This window comes from Desmodus rotundus, chromosome 1 (genome assembly GCF_022682495.2).
Source record: "Desmodus rotundus isolate HL8 chromosome 1, HLdesRot8A.1, whole genome shotgun sequence".
In the NCBI taxonomy this organism is placed as follows: domain Eukaryota; kingdom Metazoa; phylum Chordata; class Mammalia; order Chiroptera; family Phyllostomidae; genus Desmodus; species Desmodus rotundus.
Window position 1 is genome coordinate 197816560 of NC_071387.1, and position 16300 is coordinate 197832859.

The following is a 16300-nucleotide window of genomic DNA, read 5'->3' on the forward strand; positions in this document are numbered from 1 at the left end:
AGATAGTATGAGAAGCATGGAGTAAAGTTCTGGCACCATAAAAGTGCTCAGTATGCGAGCTTTCCCTTCCCCGTATTACATGAGTTATGACTTAAAACTCTGCTCTAATTTATCAAGTAAAATATCACGCCACTATGAGAGAGTTCTGAAACCCTTTTTTCCAAAGACAAGGGAGTCCTCGTAAGTAAGGGTTCAGTCCCAGACGAAGCCACTTTCACAGAATTCCAGCCAACAGCATGCTCTCTCCTCTGACCCCACGCACTGAGTCTAACATCGGCCACCTCCTAGGTCCTGAGTCTGCAGATACTCATTCCTTTTCTCTTCCACTTAATCAATGGACACTACTGCGTGTCTATCCTCCACGGACAAGCAATGGGACAAAGGCATTGCACCTTCGGGAGAAGAGAGAGAAAAAAGGGAGAGTGACAGAAAACGAGGTGGAGATGGAAGAAAGGGAAAGGGAAGCGAGCCCACGGAGGAGGCCATGGAGACCCCCACGGCAGCGCGGTGCGGCAGCCGAGCCCGCCTCTCACGGCACGCACACCGAGTCTCTCGGGAGCCCATGACGAGTGACCGTACCTGCCATTCCACAAGCCAGCCAACAGGCACGGTGAACTTCCCACGGTGACGTTCGGTCAGCCACACACTTCTAACACGCAAACTCAAATTTCTGCTCATTTCCCACGGGGGGGGAACGCACACACGTGCGCACATGTGCACACACGCCACAAACTGCACGGAGCAGCTGTGCGAGTGAGAGGTTACAAAACCCCCAGTACCTAGTCAAGCAGTGCCCTAGAAAATGCAGAACGGAGGGCCCTTTATCTAACCGACCACACTCCGGCCTTTGTAAACCAGTTTTAGTCTACAGCAGTGGTTCTCACGCAGGGTGGGCGCTCCCCCAGGAGACACTGGCCATGTCCACAGACAGCTCTGGGTGTCACCACTGGGGAGGGGCTCTGCTGGCATCAAGTGCAGAGCACAACAGCCCCAGAGCGTGGGGCGGGCCCCACCACGGAGAATCACCGGCACTACATGCCCACGGTGCCAGCGTCTGGAAACCGGTCTGCAGCCCCTCCCCTTCAGACCTACCACCTGGTCCATGGGGTCGCTGGAGTAGTAGTTTTCCGAGTGGGTGCAGCGGATCCACACGGGCTTCAGCAGCTCCTCCTCCTCCTCCTCGTTCTTGTCAGGCAGCGCCTCCTCCAGCTCCTTCTCCTTGATGGAGGTATAAGTCTTCTCTTTGCCAGAGCTCTGGCTGTCACTCCACCTGTCTTTTTCTTCTTCCCAACGAGCTCTCTTCTTCTCCCTACTTGGGGAGCGACTTCAAAAGGGGGTGAAGGAGGCTAATTATTAAAGAAGTTCTTCTGTTGTAAAACTATTCTATTTCACCTGTTTCGTTCACTTTTCACCTACAATAAAAATGCCGTGCCAAACCACATTTACTTTTGTTAGGCCAGTGAATCCTAAATACCAGGCTGGTGGCATCAGAATCACCTGAAGTCACTTGTTTAAAAATACAAATTCCCAGGCCCTACCCCAGATCTACTTACTGATTCACAGTCTCCGGGGGTGGGGCCCAAGAATCTGTATTTTTAATAATCTCCCCAGGTAATTCTGGTGTGCATCCAGTAGGTTCAGGAACAACTGGCAAACCGTAACTCCTAGAAAAGAAAGATACTTGGAAAATACTTGGAAATCTCTATGTACAGACAGCTCCACAAGGAGATGAGACTACTAGTTTTGAGTCCTCCATATCCTGCTCTGCCAGGAAAAAAAAGAGGTTTCACAAAACATGGTCTCAGCTTGGACATAAATCTAGTCTGAGGACCGGAATCTGAGAGTGAGGCAGTCACACCACCCCTTAACCACCTCTCTGGAACCCCACACTCAGGCATCACTTTCATGAACCACCACTTTCCCTAAGTCTGATCCCCACAAACACTAATATTAACTGGGTTAAAACAGATAAAAACAACTCCGTCTCCTTGAATTTCTTGAAATGTGCAAAGGCCCATCCTATGGATGTGCTTGGAGGGAAAACCTATAGGGTAGATTCTTAATTAATTTAAGCCCAAGAAAGCTGGGTGGGACCGTAGAGACCTTGAGAATCCAGCCCGGGACAGTGACTGCTCTCCCAGAGTTCCGCTGGCAGCCTCAGCAGCTCCACTAACACAGCTACTGTTATCCAAGAGAGGCCACATCTGAGTCAGAATCACAAGTGAACTCTTTCCACTGACTCTCCCACTGACTTGCAGCTTCGTGACAGGGATGGAGTAAGTGCATAGGTGTGTGTGCATGGAGGGGAGGGGCAGGTGATTGGAAAGGTTATATATATTGATATTACTTCTAAATATTACAGTGTACACCATTGTTACCAGAAGAAAAAAGTCACTGCAAAGCAAAGTGTATATTCATTCACTGTAGAAAAAAAATTAAGCATTAACAAAATTAACACAAAAATCACCCTTACCACCACGCACAGATAAGCACTGTATTTCACAAATGTATTTCATTGTTAAAGCATAGATATAGAAATATACATAAATATACACAAGCCTTAACTAACCAGAAAAACTCTGTAGCCTGTCCTTACTCGCGGTAAAGGAGGAAAACCTTTCTACTTCAATACACCTACCTCTGGACCACTTAATAAATGCATATTGCCCTTCCCCACGCACACCATCATTTAACAGATCTGATCAGGTGGAAGTTGTCACCACTTTTTTGCCACTAGAAACAATGCTACCGTGAACACAGCTTGTGTTCTCTGCACACCTGTCAGATTATTTCCCACAAAGGGCGTGTGTGCACTTTTTCTTAAGGCTTCTCTACACATGGGCAGTGCCAGGTTAGACTGCCACCAAAACCGATTCGGGTTCCCGCTTCCACACGCCCTGTCGGCATCACTGTCTCTCATCCTCGCCATTCTGATGCAAAAAGTATCTAATCAAAGGTAATTTGCTCATTTTTATCTCTACGGAAGCTAACATGTCACAGTCACTTCTTTTATGAACTTCCCAGGCATCTGGTCTGCCAATACTCGTGAAACGAGGATTGCAGTCCTCTTCACTGAGTGAAAGACTTTTTTTATTAAGACAATCACCCTCCTTCTGTCATATGTAATGTAACCTTTTTCAGCTTTGTTTTCCATTTAAATTCTGTCTGCTTATTGCTACATATAACTTTTATATGGCAAAATCTAGAAATTTTTCAATGCATGTTTCCTCCTTAGCGTTATGTTTATAATCCTTTCCCATGTGAAGGTCAAATAAATATTTTTATTTTCTTCAGTTACTTATAACACTAAATTTTTCCCTCTCTCTCTCCAAGACAGAAGGCAGAAATTTCAGGTTTTGCTTCCAATGGCTCGCCGGTTGTCCCCACGTCAGTTCTTCCTGATCTGAGAAGACAACTTTACAGCAGGCGGGGAGGTTCACGCGTCCCTGGCTGTCACTCAGTATTTGCTTCACGGATCTATTTATACCCACGTCAAGTTTTTGTAATTCTTGTGTGTTTATAGAACATTTCAATACTACTAAGCCTACATTGTCATTTTTCTTCCTTTTTCTCACTTCTATTCCAAATAGTTTGACTCGAGAAGTTCTAAAAGCTACACTTCAACTGGTTACGTTACAATCGCAGATTATCTTGAAGAAGCTGGCGTTCGCACAACACCGTCATCCACTTCCACCGTGGGACAGTGGCACGCCCTCCACCATTACATCACCTTTGTCATCAGTGACACTTGCATTTTCTTCCCATGGATCTGTGTATTTTTTAAGTCTTATTAAGACATTTAATTTTTTTTAATATAAATTTTCTGTAGTGAATCTACATTTTCCTTCATTACATTTTCTAGGTAGGAATTCCTGATTTATTTAGGAAGGCTATTAATTCCAGTAGGTTTGTTGTGTAACTGTCAGCTTCAGTGAGTTGATTCTCACTGTTTCCTAGCTGACCCACTTGAATTTTTCTGATGGCACCATTAGCTCACAACGGCAACTGAGCTCCAGTGTGGGGATTGGTCTGTTCTCAGTGCTGACTGTGAGCCTGATGCTCTGCTAAGCACTTTCCTGACACTCGTACAGACTCCTTACAAGAAAGCTCTGCGGCAGACGCGAACATCCCCTACAGAGGAAAGAGAGTTGGAAGTTATGTCACTCGTCCAATACAGCAAAAATAGTAAGTGGGAGATGCTAATGCGGTTGTTTAGCACGTACATTTGACATGTACTAGAAATCCCCCAAGTGTTTATTACCACCAGGAAACGCAGGCAGAAGGCAGTCTCACCCCTCCCCATCGGGCAGGCACCCTGAAAGACGGACGGCCAGGGCCGTCTGTCAGCGTTCTTCTCTCCCAGCACTTCGAGAGCCTTTCAAAACAGGACATATTTTCTCGAGCGTCTCAGGCATTTCAAATTCCAAAATCCAAACTCGAAACTATTTCTTAACCATACACTATATTAGAAACTATGATAACTTGTCTTCCTTCACAGTACTTACATCTCTGATTTTTTTTCCCATCTACTGAATTATACTCACAGAACCCAAGTGGGCGTTCTCCACAAGCTACTGGGCACTAGAGAGGGAACCACCAGATGGAGGAGACTTCCAACACTCCACATTAAAAACCATCGACCTCCAGTGGGTCCTCAGTGGCTTCCGCAACACAATAGCTTGGCTTTCTTTCTATCCATATCTCCCTCTTCGCCTCCTCCTCGGCAAGTCCTTTCTCACTGGACAAAGTCTTCCTAGTTCATCTCACCTAATCATGGCATCGAGTTTTGCCATCTGGGATCTCTTGTCTGAATTTTACACCTGAATAGCCAATGTACTACCACACAATTCCACCCGGTTGTCTCACCGAGTCTCAGCTCCACGTGCCCCAAACTGAACTCGTCCTCTGGCCTTTCTTAGTGAGATGGGGAACACCAGATCTCAGGGAGTGACTGCTGAGTCTTCTTCCTTCATGACTGGTCACCAAGACCTACTGAGTGTCTCACAAATACATCTCCATCACCTCCACCACTCCCATTACTGCTGCCATTGCCCCAGTCTAGGCACAATCATTCCTTTCTAAGTTACTGCAAACGCTTTCTAAACTCATGTCCTCCAGACAGACTTGACCTCCACAGAGCATTCCTCCACACAGCAACCTTCACACGTGCTCCTTTCTCTTCCTCTCCCATGCTCTTCCCTAATGCATTCCTGTACTGTGCACACTCTAGGTATCAGTAAAATGTCAATTTATCTATGACTCCTCAAGCTGCCTTTTTCACTGTGTGTTCACAGAGCAACAGGTGATCACTCCAGCAGAAGCACTTCTCGCAGCACTGAACTTGCTTATTCCTGTAAAGTGGGGGCTATTGTTAACAACTGTACCTCCTGCACCAGCTCAATACCTGGGACACCCGTAATGTAATGTATTTCATTTGCTTGCTGGTTAAGTTATGCGAGGTTAGGTGACAGGGATACGCAGTGGAGCCTCGCCTTTGTCCTAACTGGAGTGGGAAGGCCTGTAAGGCTCCGACAATAAATTTGGTTATTCGGAGATGGTGACGACTGCGTTCATCGTGAGATAATGTTCTCCATCACGTTAAAGAGGTCTGCTTACTTTCCTAGTTTGCTGCAGTTCCTACTCATAAATTGATGCTGTTTTATACGAAATATCTAATGGGCAGGTACTGAGGAAACCCTATCAATTCTGACACAAAAAATTAGTTACAGATTTCTTACTACTAACCTATCCATCCATGCAAACTCGGAATAAATTGTTATTTTAACATAATAACTTTCTCATCTACTAATCAGATTTTCATATCCACATTCATAAGAGAGACTGTTTTTAGTCGCCTTCCCTTGGTTAGGTTTTGCCATTGCGTTTTCCTGATATCACAGAAGGAGCTCAGTTTCCCTTCCATCTTCTCCAGTGTTCTAAACAGTTTAAAACTTTTTAGGAGGTGATGGTACAAATACAACTTTTCCATTTTTTCCATGGTGATTAGCCTATTAAAATTTTCTACTTCTTATATGAAATCTGTAATTTTTGTTTTCACTTCCAAGTTTCTAAATGTTTTCAACAAAATATCTACATTTATGCCACTGTGCTATCAATTTTAAATCTCCTTCATTACTATGATACATCCTTTCTCATACCTAATGCAATGTGTTTTTCTTTCTTGCTTTGCCACTTTTTAAGTTGTACGACCTTTCAAAGAAGTCTTGCATTTATTTACAAACATTGTTATAGTGCTATAGCTCTGTTTTCTATTTCATTAATCTCTTTCATCTTTAAATCCTTTTTTCTGCTTTTCTTTACCAATTTCTAGAGCCAAACAATCAGGTAATAACAGTGTGTGTGTGTGTGTGTGTGTGTGTGTGTGTGTGTGTGTGTGTGTGTTTATTTACTGTTTATTTGGCATTAACTTTGGGCCCAGTTCTAGTGTTCTGCATGTATTATTTCAATGACCCCTCACCACTAAATACATTTATAAGTGTTCTAACTTTTAGACAGACATTGAAGCTTAAAAAGGTTAGATAACTTTATCCAATAACAACATTGAGAGAACTAATAATCAACCCCAAATCTGTCAGACTCCAGAGCGCTATTCTTAATTACCAATATACAAGACCACAGAATTGGTTACATCCTGTAAGTTTTAGTTTATAACAATCTCAATGTCATTTTTCTAAATATAGTGTGACTGTAGTTTTACTTTTTTTCTGAAACAAGTATATTTAAAATCATAATTATGAATTTCCAAGGTTTGTTTTTTTTTTAAACCTTGAATTATTAGCAATTGACGTCAGAAAAAGTGGCCCATGTAATTTCTAATTTCTGGAAATTTATCAAGATTTTCCTTGCGCAAAATCAATACATCTTGAAAGTAAAGACTGTTAAGTGAGTGGCTGCTTTAGCTTTTCACGGGGCGTTTTGGAAGACTCTTAAGTATTTTGAAGACGTGGCTGATACTTTGCATAAGCACAAAATCTGAGTTCAGGGAGATAATCCTATGACTTCTTTCCGTGTGGACTCCTTGCTTACCTTCCAGATCTCTTATACTCTTTTTTGTAGGACCTTTCCAGAGATGGTGATCTTCGGCTGTCCCGGTGCCTGTGTCTCTCCCGTTCCCGCTCTCTTAAAGGAATTAATACACAGAGCTGTTTTCAACAGAAAGACTCAAAAACACCATCTCTCTTCACTGAATTCATCTTCTAAATAAATGGGCCTTACCTAAGGATTTTTCAGGCCCTGTTCTCTGTGGGACATTTTTATTCATCCTGCACTTACTAGAGAATAAAGGAGCTTTTCCTTTACAGAAGTTCACTAGCTTAGACATTTTTTGCTGTTTTCCTTAAAGAACGAAGTCATACCTGATGCTAAGCAACAAAGGGAATTTTATTGTAATCTTCTGTAGAGACCTTCCAACCAGCCAATCTTTGGTTACTTAACCTACAGGGAAAACTTTAAAGTGTTCTATTGCCTCTTAACTTCTAGGTAACTCTCGATTTCATCCATGAACTAAAGGCAAATAAAAGCTTTAGTAGTAAGTGTTAGAACACGGTTCTACAATGCATGAGTTCTAAACCTACAGGTTACAGGCCTCTAGCTGTCACTAATTGCCATGAGACTGGACGTCACTTAACCTGTAAATGCTACTTTCATCAGAAAAGAACTCTAAATGGAGACCCTGAGTTTATTTAGTATAAAAATAGAATGAGGAATTTTAAAACCTCCCAATATTAAACCAGGAAAATTCAATAATAATAATAATAACAATAACAACTTCTTAGTTTATTTAATAAGCACAACGAGACCTGAAACAAAAATCAGAACTCTAGTGTGTTTGAATCAGAACTAAATCTAAGGGAAATAACCACCTGATCTCAGAATTAAAAAAATAAAAAAGCTATATTAGCTGAGTCCAGCAAGACTATAAAAATATCTGGACTCAAAACTATCCCCCAACCTATAGCCAAACAGAAGAAAGGTAAATACACTGCAATCAGAACTTACAAAACTGGTGGAGATTCATCACTGCTTAGATAGAAAAAGCAGAACTTGTTTTACACGTAAAGCTCACCCCCCCCCCCAAGGAAGACTCCTTCAAGTAATACACTTTTGACACATGAATAAGCCGCAGGTACACACAAGCTGTCCAAAAGAAAGCAGCCGGAGCTTGGGAGTCTACAGAGTGTATCTGATTCACTTCTAAAATTAGTTGACTGTTAGGCAATAAATCCCGCCTGGTGAGTAGTGCCACATGATGAAGATATGATCTGTAGTGGCGTGACGGCTAAAAAGAATAATCAAATTGCCTATATTTCCACATAAAAACTCTATTTAGTGACTATTCCTCACTTTTGTTTATTTTTTAACATCTAGGCAATAGAATTTGCACTCCAGAGCAGCTCTGAGTGGGGATGAATTGAAAAGACCAATTTGGATATAAGCCACCTTAGAAATATAATTACGAGCAAGAAAAACAGTGTTTAGGTTACTTTTCCAAAGACTGACTCTTGTTTGCAAGCATTAAGATCTTCCTCCAGTACGGAAAGCTAGCTCCCAGACGGCTGCACATGGAGCTCCACAGGGCAGCCAGGGGTCACGGTGCTGTCGGCCCAGTGATGGACGGCAGGGAGGCTCACCCGCGCTGCACCACGCCGCACAGGGCAGGGGCAGGGCCCTGCTCTCTTTCCTTTCCCGTTCCCCAGAGTGACCTTCATCTGGCACGACAACAAAAACATATATCCAGTTCCTCACAAACTTTCTCTAGAAATAGTTTGCCCTAACACAATCTTGTAATTGTCATTCGACCACATTTTGGAGGAGGAGAAATAGAAGGAAAATGGAATCTGAAAAAGGATAGACTCACTTACCCCAAGAAGCAAGGGGAGAAGTGGCCAGAGGACAGGCTATAGAATTTTCATAGACAACACAATCTAATGCAAAAATGTGTGAAGTCTTGGGTTTCTCCAGTACACTTCTAAAAGTTATACTAGGCGTCCACATGCCCCATGCTTCTTTCACAGAAGCAATCCATGTAAGACAGGTGACTGACACCCACCGAAGACCCCAAAGGAGCCGATCTCAGTGTGGCTGTAACACTGAGGCGGGCCCAGGGCAAACCGCCCAAGCACAACATCAGAGAAACAACTCCAACGTAAGTAAAGGCCGTTCAGAAAGGGGAGCCGGCTGCCTACACAGGTCCTTCCTGGCAAAGGAGCTGTGGTTTCAGGGACGGACACTGACAGCAGTTCTCCTGGCACTCGATTCCCTCACTCACAGACACCCTCAGTTTACAAGACATTTCAGTTTCTTCAAATAAGCACATAACTCCAAGGTTAAGCCTGGATGGAAAAATTCAGGATTTTACAGCAGAGCCCTAATAACTCAGCTCTAACTTAAGCCCCCAAAACAGAAAAACAAATGCAATCTAGAAGAGTGAAGTTTGCAGCAAAACATTTCCCCAGAGACAGGATTAACAATCGCTTTACAGTCTGAAGCAAACTCTTTCCAGTTTAGATTTTTATCATGAAACTATGAAACACACTATCACAGGCCCCTGCTAACTCGCCCATCACTGAACAAACAAGGACAAAACTGGCCAGAAACAGTAACTCACGCTGAAAAAACTTAAAAGATGACGACTCTCCAATCAGTCATCTCCACAGGAAACACATGTCCTTCCGCCTCCCTCTGGCATCAGGGAGAAGCAACAGCACCTTTTCCGGCCACACCTGAGTGCTGGATACTCTCCTCAGGGCTAGGAATGGCCATGGCCACTCATGGGCAGAACGTCCAATCAGAACGAAACCGAGAGCCAGGAGGAAAACACAGAGACCGAGAAGGGACTGCCCGGGAGCCACAAGCGCTCTCTGCAAACCCACACGATGACGTGAGCTGGTCGCGGAGCTCAGACCCTTGTAGCACAGAAGTTCCACAGGACAAGGAAGGGGAACACCACGGGGGGCAGAAAGAGAAGCACTGTTACCAGCTTGCCGAGTGGAAAACCTCACACCTGCATAGATAGGGAGAGTTCGCTGAAGGGACAAGTAACATTAGTACAATCATTACCCCTGCACTTTTACGTCTCCAAATAAACCAATGGTTCTTAGCCTTTGGGGGCAAGAGACTCACAACACCTCCTGAGAATTTGATGTGGGGCACCTATTTACTTATAGAAAAACACACATGCACATGAAGTCTTGAATATAACTTCAGAGCATTTCTAGAAGGCCATCTGTGAATCCCAGTTTAAGAACACCTGCTAAAACCTTATTCTCTTATATATACAGATATTTGGTCTTTTGAAAAAAAATGTAATTTGAAATGGAACAGTATTTTTTAAATGCCATTTTCTTCAGTTTGAATTTGTTTCTGTGTAACATCAGGAGGTTAAAGTTACTTTGATAACTATAATTTCGATACTGTATAACTAATACTACTTCATTTTACAAGGAAACAGAGCAAGAAGCCAACAATATACAATACACTTCATTTATCCTAAAAATCAGGAAGTTCTGCTTAACTTGTTTGATTCTTAATCGATAACATATGCAGATCATCAATTCCAAAAGAATCCAAGTGCTGTGTAACCTATACTGAATGTAAATACATATAAAGCAAAAAAAAAAAAAAAAAAAAGGTAAGATCTGTTATTGGATCATCATTAAAATGTCAACTGTATTATGCAGAGTAATCAGCTTACATCCATTGAAATGAATCTACATTGATAATTTTGGAATGCTTTTCAAAAGTGGCTTTTTCTGACATCAATTTCTTTACTTGTCAGTCGTCTCTTCCTCTTCCCAACAGCCCAACAGCAGCGCTATCTCCTGTTATGAACCGGAATGCACTGCTGGGCCTTTTTGGTCTGGTTTGCTGACAAACGGAAACGGCCTGGATGTGGGCCTCTGCAGTTCACCAGAAAAACACACGTGCTTTACCTGCTCCGCTCGTAGCTGCGGTGGCGAGAAGGCGTTCTCCCTCGGTCATAATCCGATCTGTAACGGCTGTCGGGTCTCCTCCGGTCAGGGCTGCGGCCCCGCTCCCGCCGATCCAGAGACCGATGCCTCTCGCCTCGCCCGTGACTGTGATCGCGGTGCCTGTGGTCATCATAGTGCTTGAGCCGCTCGGGGGACCTTCTCTCACTGGGAGCCTTTGGGAGTGGGTATGGAGGGAGGTGCCTAAAATGAGGACTGCTGCTGTTATTAGCGCTGGGTGGGAAAGAGCTGGGGCTGTTCTGGAAGCTGTTAAAATTGGGGGGTGGGAAGTTGTGGTGCGAATACCCAGGAGGGTACTGATAATTGACCTGCTGCGGCATGACCGGAGGGGGCGGGGGGTGGGGCATGGAAGGCGGGGGCATCATGAAGGGGAAAGTGCCTTGTCCGGGAGGGGCTCCAGGGACTGGGGGGTTATTAGGACAGGGCATCGGAGGTGGCATGGGAGGGAAACACGGAGGCACTGGGAAGGGGGGCCTCATCTGGTGATTGGGGAAGGGGGGCCGGATTGGGCACGGGGGCAGGGGCCCTTGTGCTGACGGAGGCATGGGGGGCGGGAAGGGTACAAAATCTGGTCGTGGAGGCAGAAAATTGGGGGCCGGAGAGTTCGAGAAGGTGGTGGAAGGGGCATTTGGAGGTTCGTATTGATATTGCACAGGAGGCTGCTGAGGGTGAAGCAGTCTCAGATTTTGGGGCCTGAAGGCTGGCGCTGAAGGTCTGGCTCCATGTCCTCCTCGCCCTCGAGGACACCCTCGTCCTGGGTGGAACGACATTCTATGACTTTGTTGGAGAAAAAAAAAAAGAGACAGAGAAGAGAAAACTATGGAAAGAGGGTTCCACAAATGCCTGAATAGCTTCAGGAGCAACGGACAGACCCCTAGGCCACTGGAATATTCCATCCCTCCAATACTGAGTTCTCTGTACTATCTGACACTCCTCATGGCTAGTAAACTCCTCTCCCCCTGCCTCAGCCCCCCAACCACTGCCATGGTCACCCTGTGGACCTTGCCACTCCCCAAAGCCACTCCCCCTCCAGAATGATGAATTCAACATCCCACTGTTCAACCATTTGCTGTCCCTGTTAAGTTTCCCAAAAACCCTGACCTCACCATGCCTCGCGTCCGCACACCCAAGGTTCCTCTATCTGCACCAGCCTCTCCTGTCTCACCTTCTCTCCAGCTCAGCGCAGACTGCAAACCTAACCTAACATGCCCGGGAAGGAATCGACGATCTTCTCCTCCAAGACAATACCACTTGCTCCTTTTTATTTATTCCTGATTTCAACAGACACCATTTAGGGTCTACATACTTTCACCTTTATCATCTTTGCCACAAACATTTTCATTGCACAACTAACTAATTGGCCTCAAGGCAACTTTTCCATAAAAACGATAAATGTAATCCTAATTTAGTAGAGGCGTACCTTTCTACAAGTTGGTTCTCGGGAGAGTCAGTACTTTCCAACTAAAAGCTGGGTATCAACTGTTGCCTTAGGTCCCTCGCTGCCGGCACACATAAGTGGCAGGCAAGGTGGCCGTTACACACAGCGGGCACCACTGCCCATGAGGAGTGACCTCCCCAAGGCAGGAACAGATGTCCCTTCTCTTCCTGGGACTGCTGCACAGTTTAACAGCACTGCTGGTCCAAAGCAGGTCAGGCAGACCTGACCACGGCAGGAGCAAGTATCTCAAGGTCTTTGGGGAGCTCTTTTAACTTTGCAGACTGTACCTAACCAAGCACTTGTCTTCATCCCATGAGAAATGTGGGTTCAACTCTGTGTGATGGTCGCTCCTCCATATGTCCCTATCGGTAAGTCCCCAGCAGCACCCGTCAATAGCTAAGTGCATATGGACAACAGCAGATTTTAATAACGTCCTAGCAGAGCTTCCTCAATGTAAGCAAATTCACCTTTAGATCAAAACAACTTTACTTAAGCCATAAACAAGTGGATTTGAAATTATGACAAACCAATACACAACACCTGATGGTGGTGGTCTTAAAATGGTTAGCATTTCTTCCACACGACAATGATTTGCCCCAAGAGTCGGTTTCTTATTTTGAAACAGAAACACTGGGGAGAGAAAGAGAGGCTGAGGGCCCTCTTTGAGGGCACAGAGTTGAACCACATTTCCCACAGAACGAAGACAAATGCTTAGGTACAATCCACAAAATAAAATCAGTTATTTGCATGGTATTTCCTCCATGAATCTATACACATTTTAAAGGTATGCAAATATTTTGTATTTCGCAATAAAGTCTTTTTAATTTTGTTATTCATTTTATCGTGTTTCATTATATCCTTTTCACGTCCCTCTTTTATTTGTCTTTATCTACTTTTACAGGAAAATTGCCTTAGGGTCAGTTAGTCACGCTGCAAAAATGCTTGCAGCCAAGATGTCTACAGCCAAGATGCTTATGGCGAAAATGCCAGACACATATTGGTCCTCAAGTCATACACCAGGGCATTATCTAAAAGGTTTTCCTTCTTTACCCACTTTAACTAAAAGTTCATTCTAAAACTCCTGTAATTTTTTTTATCCTCACCAGAGGACATGCTTAATGATTTTAAGAAAAAAGGGAAGGGAGGGAAAGAGTGCAAGAACCATCAATGGCAGAGAGAAACATTGACTGGTTGCCTCTCGCAGGTGCCATGACCAAACCCTCGACCTACGAATGTGCCCTGACCTGGAATCAAATCCACAACCTTTCAGTGCATAGGACCACCCTCCAATCAACAGCCATACCAGTCTGGAGCAATTCCTATCCATTCCTATGGTTTTTTGGTTCATAAATACTTGAGTTCACCCACTTCACACCATCATCTCTGGTCTGGCGCCTACAGTAAAACCCCTGCGGGTCTTGTTACAATCACTATCAATACCCCCACCCCCCAAGCCTGTTAGGTTTCCTGTTCTCACACTCTGTGCCGCTTCTTGGCAGTTCCTACAAGAATTCCAATTCACCAACTAATTACTTAATTCCATCTTTAATGTCTGCCTGCACCTCCTAACCGCAAGTTCCATCACGGCAGGGCTCTGGGTGGTCTCATTAACTGCTCTGGTCTGAGTTGCTAGCCATGTACCTGACCCAAATGGACACATTTTCCCCTCTCTTCACATTTCTAAAGCCTTCCCACAGCCTATAACCCAGGCCGGCGTCTGCTCCGCTGTCTGTGCTCCCAAAACTCCTGCCATCGCTACCACGCCACTCACCACGTATTGCCTTGCATCGTGACGTGCCGTATGGGTCACTGTCACATCTTCCACAGGGAATATAAGCTCTAGAGGACGGAAAGAATAAAATAGACATAAAAATGTTTCCTGAACTGATAGCGCTAGAAAATATTTCTGCAGTTATCTTAACACTAATGTTGCATTCTCCGAGGCATTTAGCATAATAACAAAATTAAGAGAATGTTGAACTGAATTAAAGTTTACAACTGACTTTTAAGATGTCCTTAATACTTGTCTTGATGACTCAAAATAATCAGTAGCTAAAAAGACTGAAAATTTGAGCATATTCCACCTCTAATTTGCTAAAAGATTAGGGGGAGAAAACCACTTCTCCTCTCCCTCTCCATACTCTAGTTTCCTTCACAGTGAGACCGGCATTCAAATTCAGATGTAACTATAATCTTGTAGAGATAACACTTACCCTTGATTCTCATTCTCCATTTTTCCCATAGAATAATGTTGTGAACATGAATGACTTTCCAAATACTTAAACTTCAGAAACATGTTCTTAAAATGCAAATAAATATTAAATGCAAAAAGCTTTATGTAGAAGCATCTCCCAAATGTCTTTCTAACTAAAGTTTACCAATAAGCTTAAAGTAGACTTTCAAATGGCTTATGAAAATCATTTCAGGTTATTTAGCTGTACCAATCACTGGGATTAATAAACATCAGGTACCAAATAACATCTGAATAACGGTTATTTTTCAGTCCAAGGCCCTCAAGATAAATCTAAGGCCAAAAGAGTTAATCTCACACTCCCTGACAACAGAATCAAATTCAAACTCCGTGCTTGTTATCCAAGGCGTTCTACAATCTGAACCCAATGCTTCCAGGCTTATTTTCCATTATCTCCCCCATGAAGCACCTATCACCCCAGATCTTCCCAGTTGCCTAACATGCCAAATACTATCACCCGGCTTGTTCTTTGCTCTCACTCTTCTGAAATCTCCTGCCCTATGAATTTTCTCACTGACTTCTACCCATCTACCTGTGTCAAATGCCACCTCTTCTGTGAAGCCTTTCCTGGTTCCCTTTAGGAAGCAATCCCATTCCCTCTAGGCTTCCCTCTTAGTCTGTACTTACTTCTTTTACAGCACTTACCAGAGACTGCCTCATATTATAGTCAAGTGTGCACATGTCTAACTCCTCCACTAGATTATTAGCTCCTTGATGACACCGGTTGATTCATAGTCATTTCTGAATCCTTCACAGCCCCTGGCAGAGCATCCTGCACACAGTAGGTGATTAATAAATGTTCACTGTCTCACCAACAGTATATGTTTCTATGTTGCTACGGTACATTTCCCTTTCACATATATCCACAACAGATCTGCATTATCAAAACCAGACAAAAAGACCTTTCCACTGATTCACACAACATTTAAGGGGCCAATACATGTAGGGCACTGTCCCGGGCCCTGTGGACTCAAAGATGAGTAAGATCAGCCTGCAGGACCCAAGGAGCTCAGAACCTACATACATGTTTTAAAAATTAATATAAGGCAATAAACTCAAGAAAAGACGTATGCACAGAGTCTAGGAGAACACAAAGGAATGTGCTGGAAATCACTAATACTCTCATTCACTGTGTACCAGTCTAACATTCGCTATGAAATCCTCAAGAATGTGTCTATAGAGAGAATATCTGAAGACACTGATTATGAAACTGACCTACTAAAGGCATAATCACGCTGTGTTATGAATGCAAACTTTAATTCAAAAGTCAAGAAATTCGCTGCAACTGGAAAAGTAATCATTTTCTGCGCCTGCCTACTCCTGGGTAGGTGTTTGTTAGTAGGGAAAATGAGGGAGCTGTTTGGAATAGTAAACACGTCCAGGAACATCAGTCTATGTAGAAAGAGTTGCAAAGTGTGACGACGTTTTTCTTAAGAACATCCTCTTTTCCTCCAGTGGAATCCGCAGGCCCATCAGCTTTCTAGGGCTGAACTGAGTGTTTCCCTGTTTGCATCTCCCGCCACACAGGGAGCCCCAACCAGGCAAGCGCTGGGCTCACGGTCTACCTCCCCTCCGAGAAGCAGGCGACCCCAAGCCAGGATC

General features: G+C 44.0%; 1 protein-coding gene across 9 annotated transcripts in view; it reads right to left on the bottom strand.

Moving 5' to 3' along the window:
• The window catches only part of DROSHA (drosha ribonuclease III), a 105999-nt gene that overhangs the window by 89356 nt on the left and 343 nt on the right, over positions 1-16300 (bottom strand). For 3 of the 9 annotated variants that reach the window (XM_053914061.1, XM_053914052.1, XM_053914051.1), the window contains exons 2-7: positions 15344-15470; positions 14219-14286; positions 10953-11786; positions 7048-7140; positions 1554-1664; positions 1093-1324 (exon numbers count right to left, since the gene is read on the bottom strand). In XM_053914061.1, coding sequence (XP_053770036.1) covers positions 1093-1324; positions 1554-1664; positions 7048-7140; positions 10953-11786; positions 14219-14235 — 1287 coding nt within the window. In that variant the 5' untranslated portion in view covers positions 14236-14286; positions 15344-15470. The remainder of the gene's footprint in view (positions 1-1092; positions 1325-1553; positions 1665-7047; positions 7141-10952; positions 11787-14218; positions 14287-15343; positions 15471-16300) is intronic. The other 6 variants (XM_071219754.1, XM_053914065.1, XM_053914054.1 and 3 more) reach the window with 4 other exon arrangements.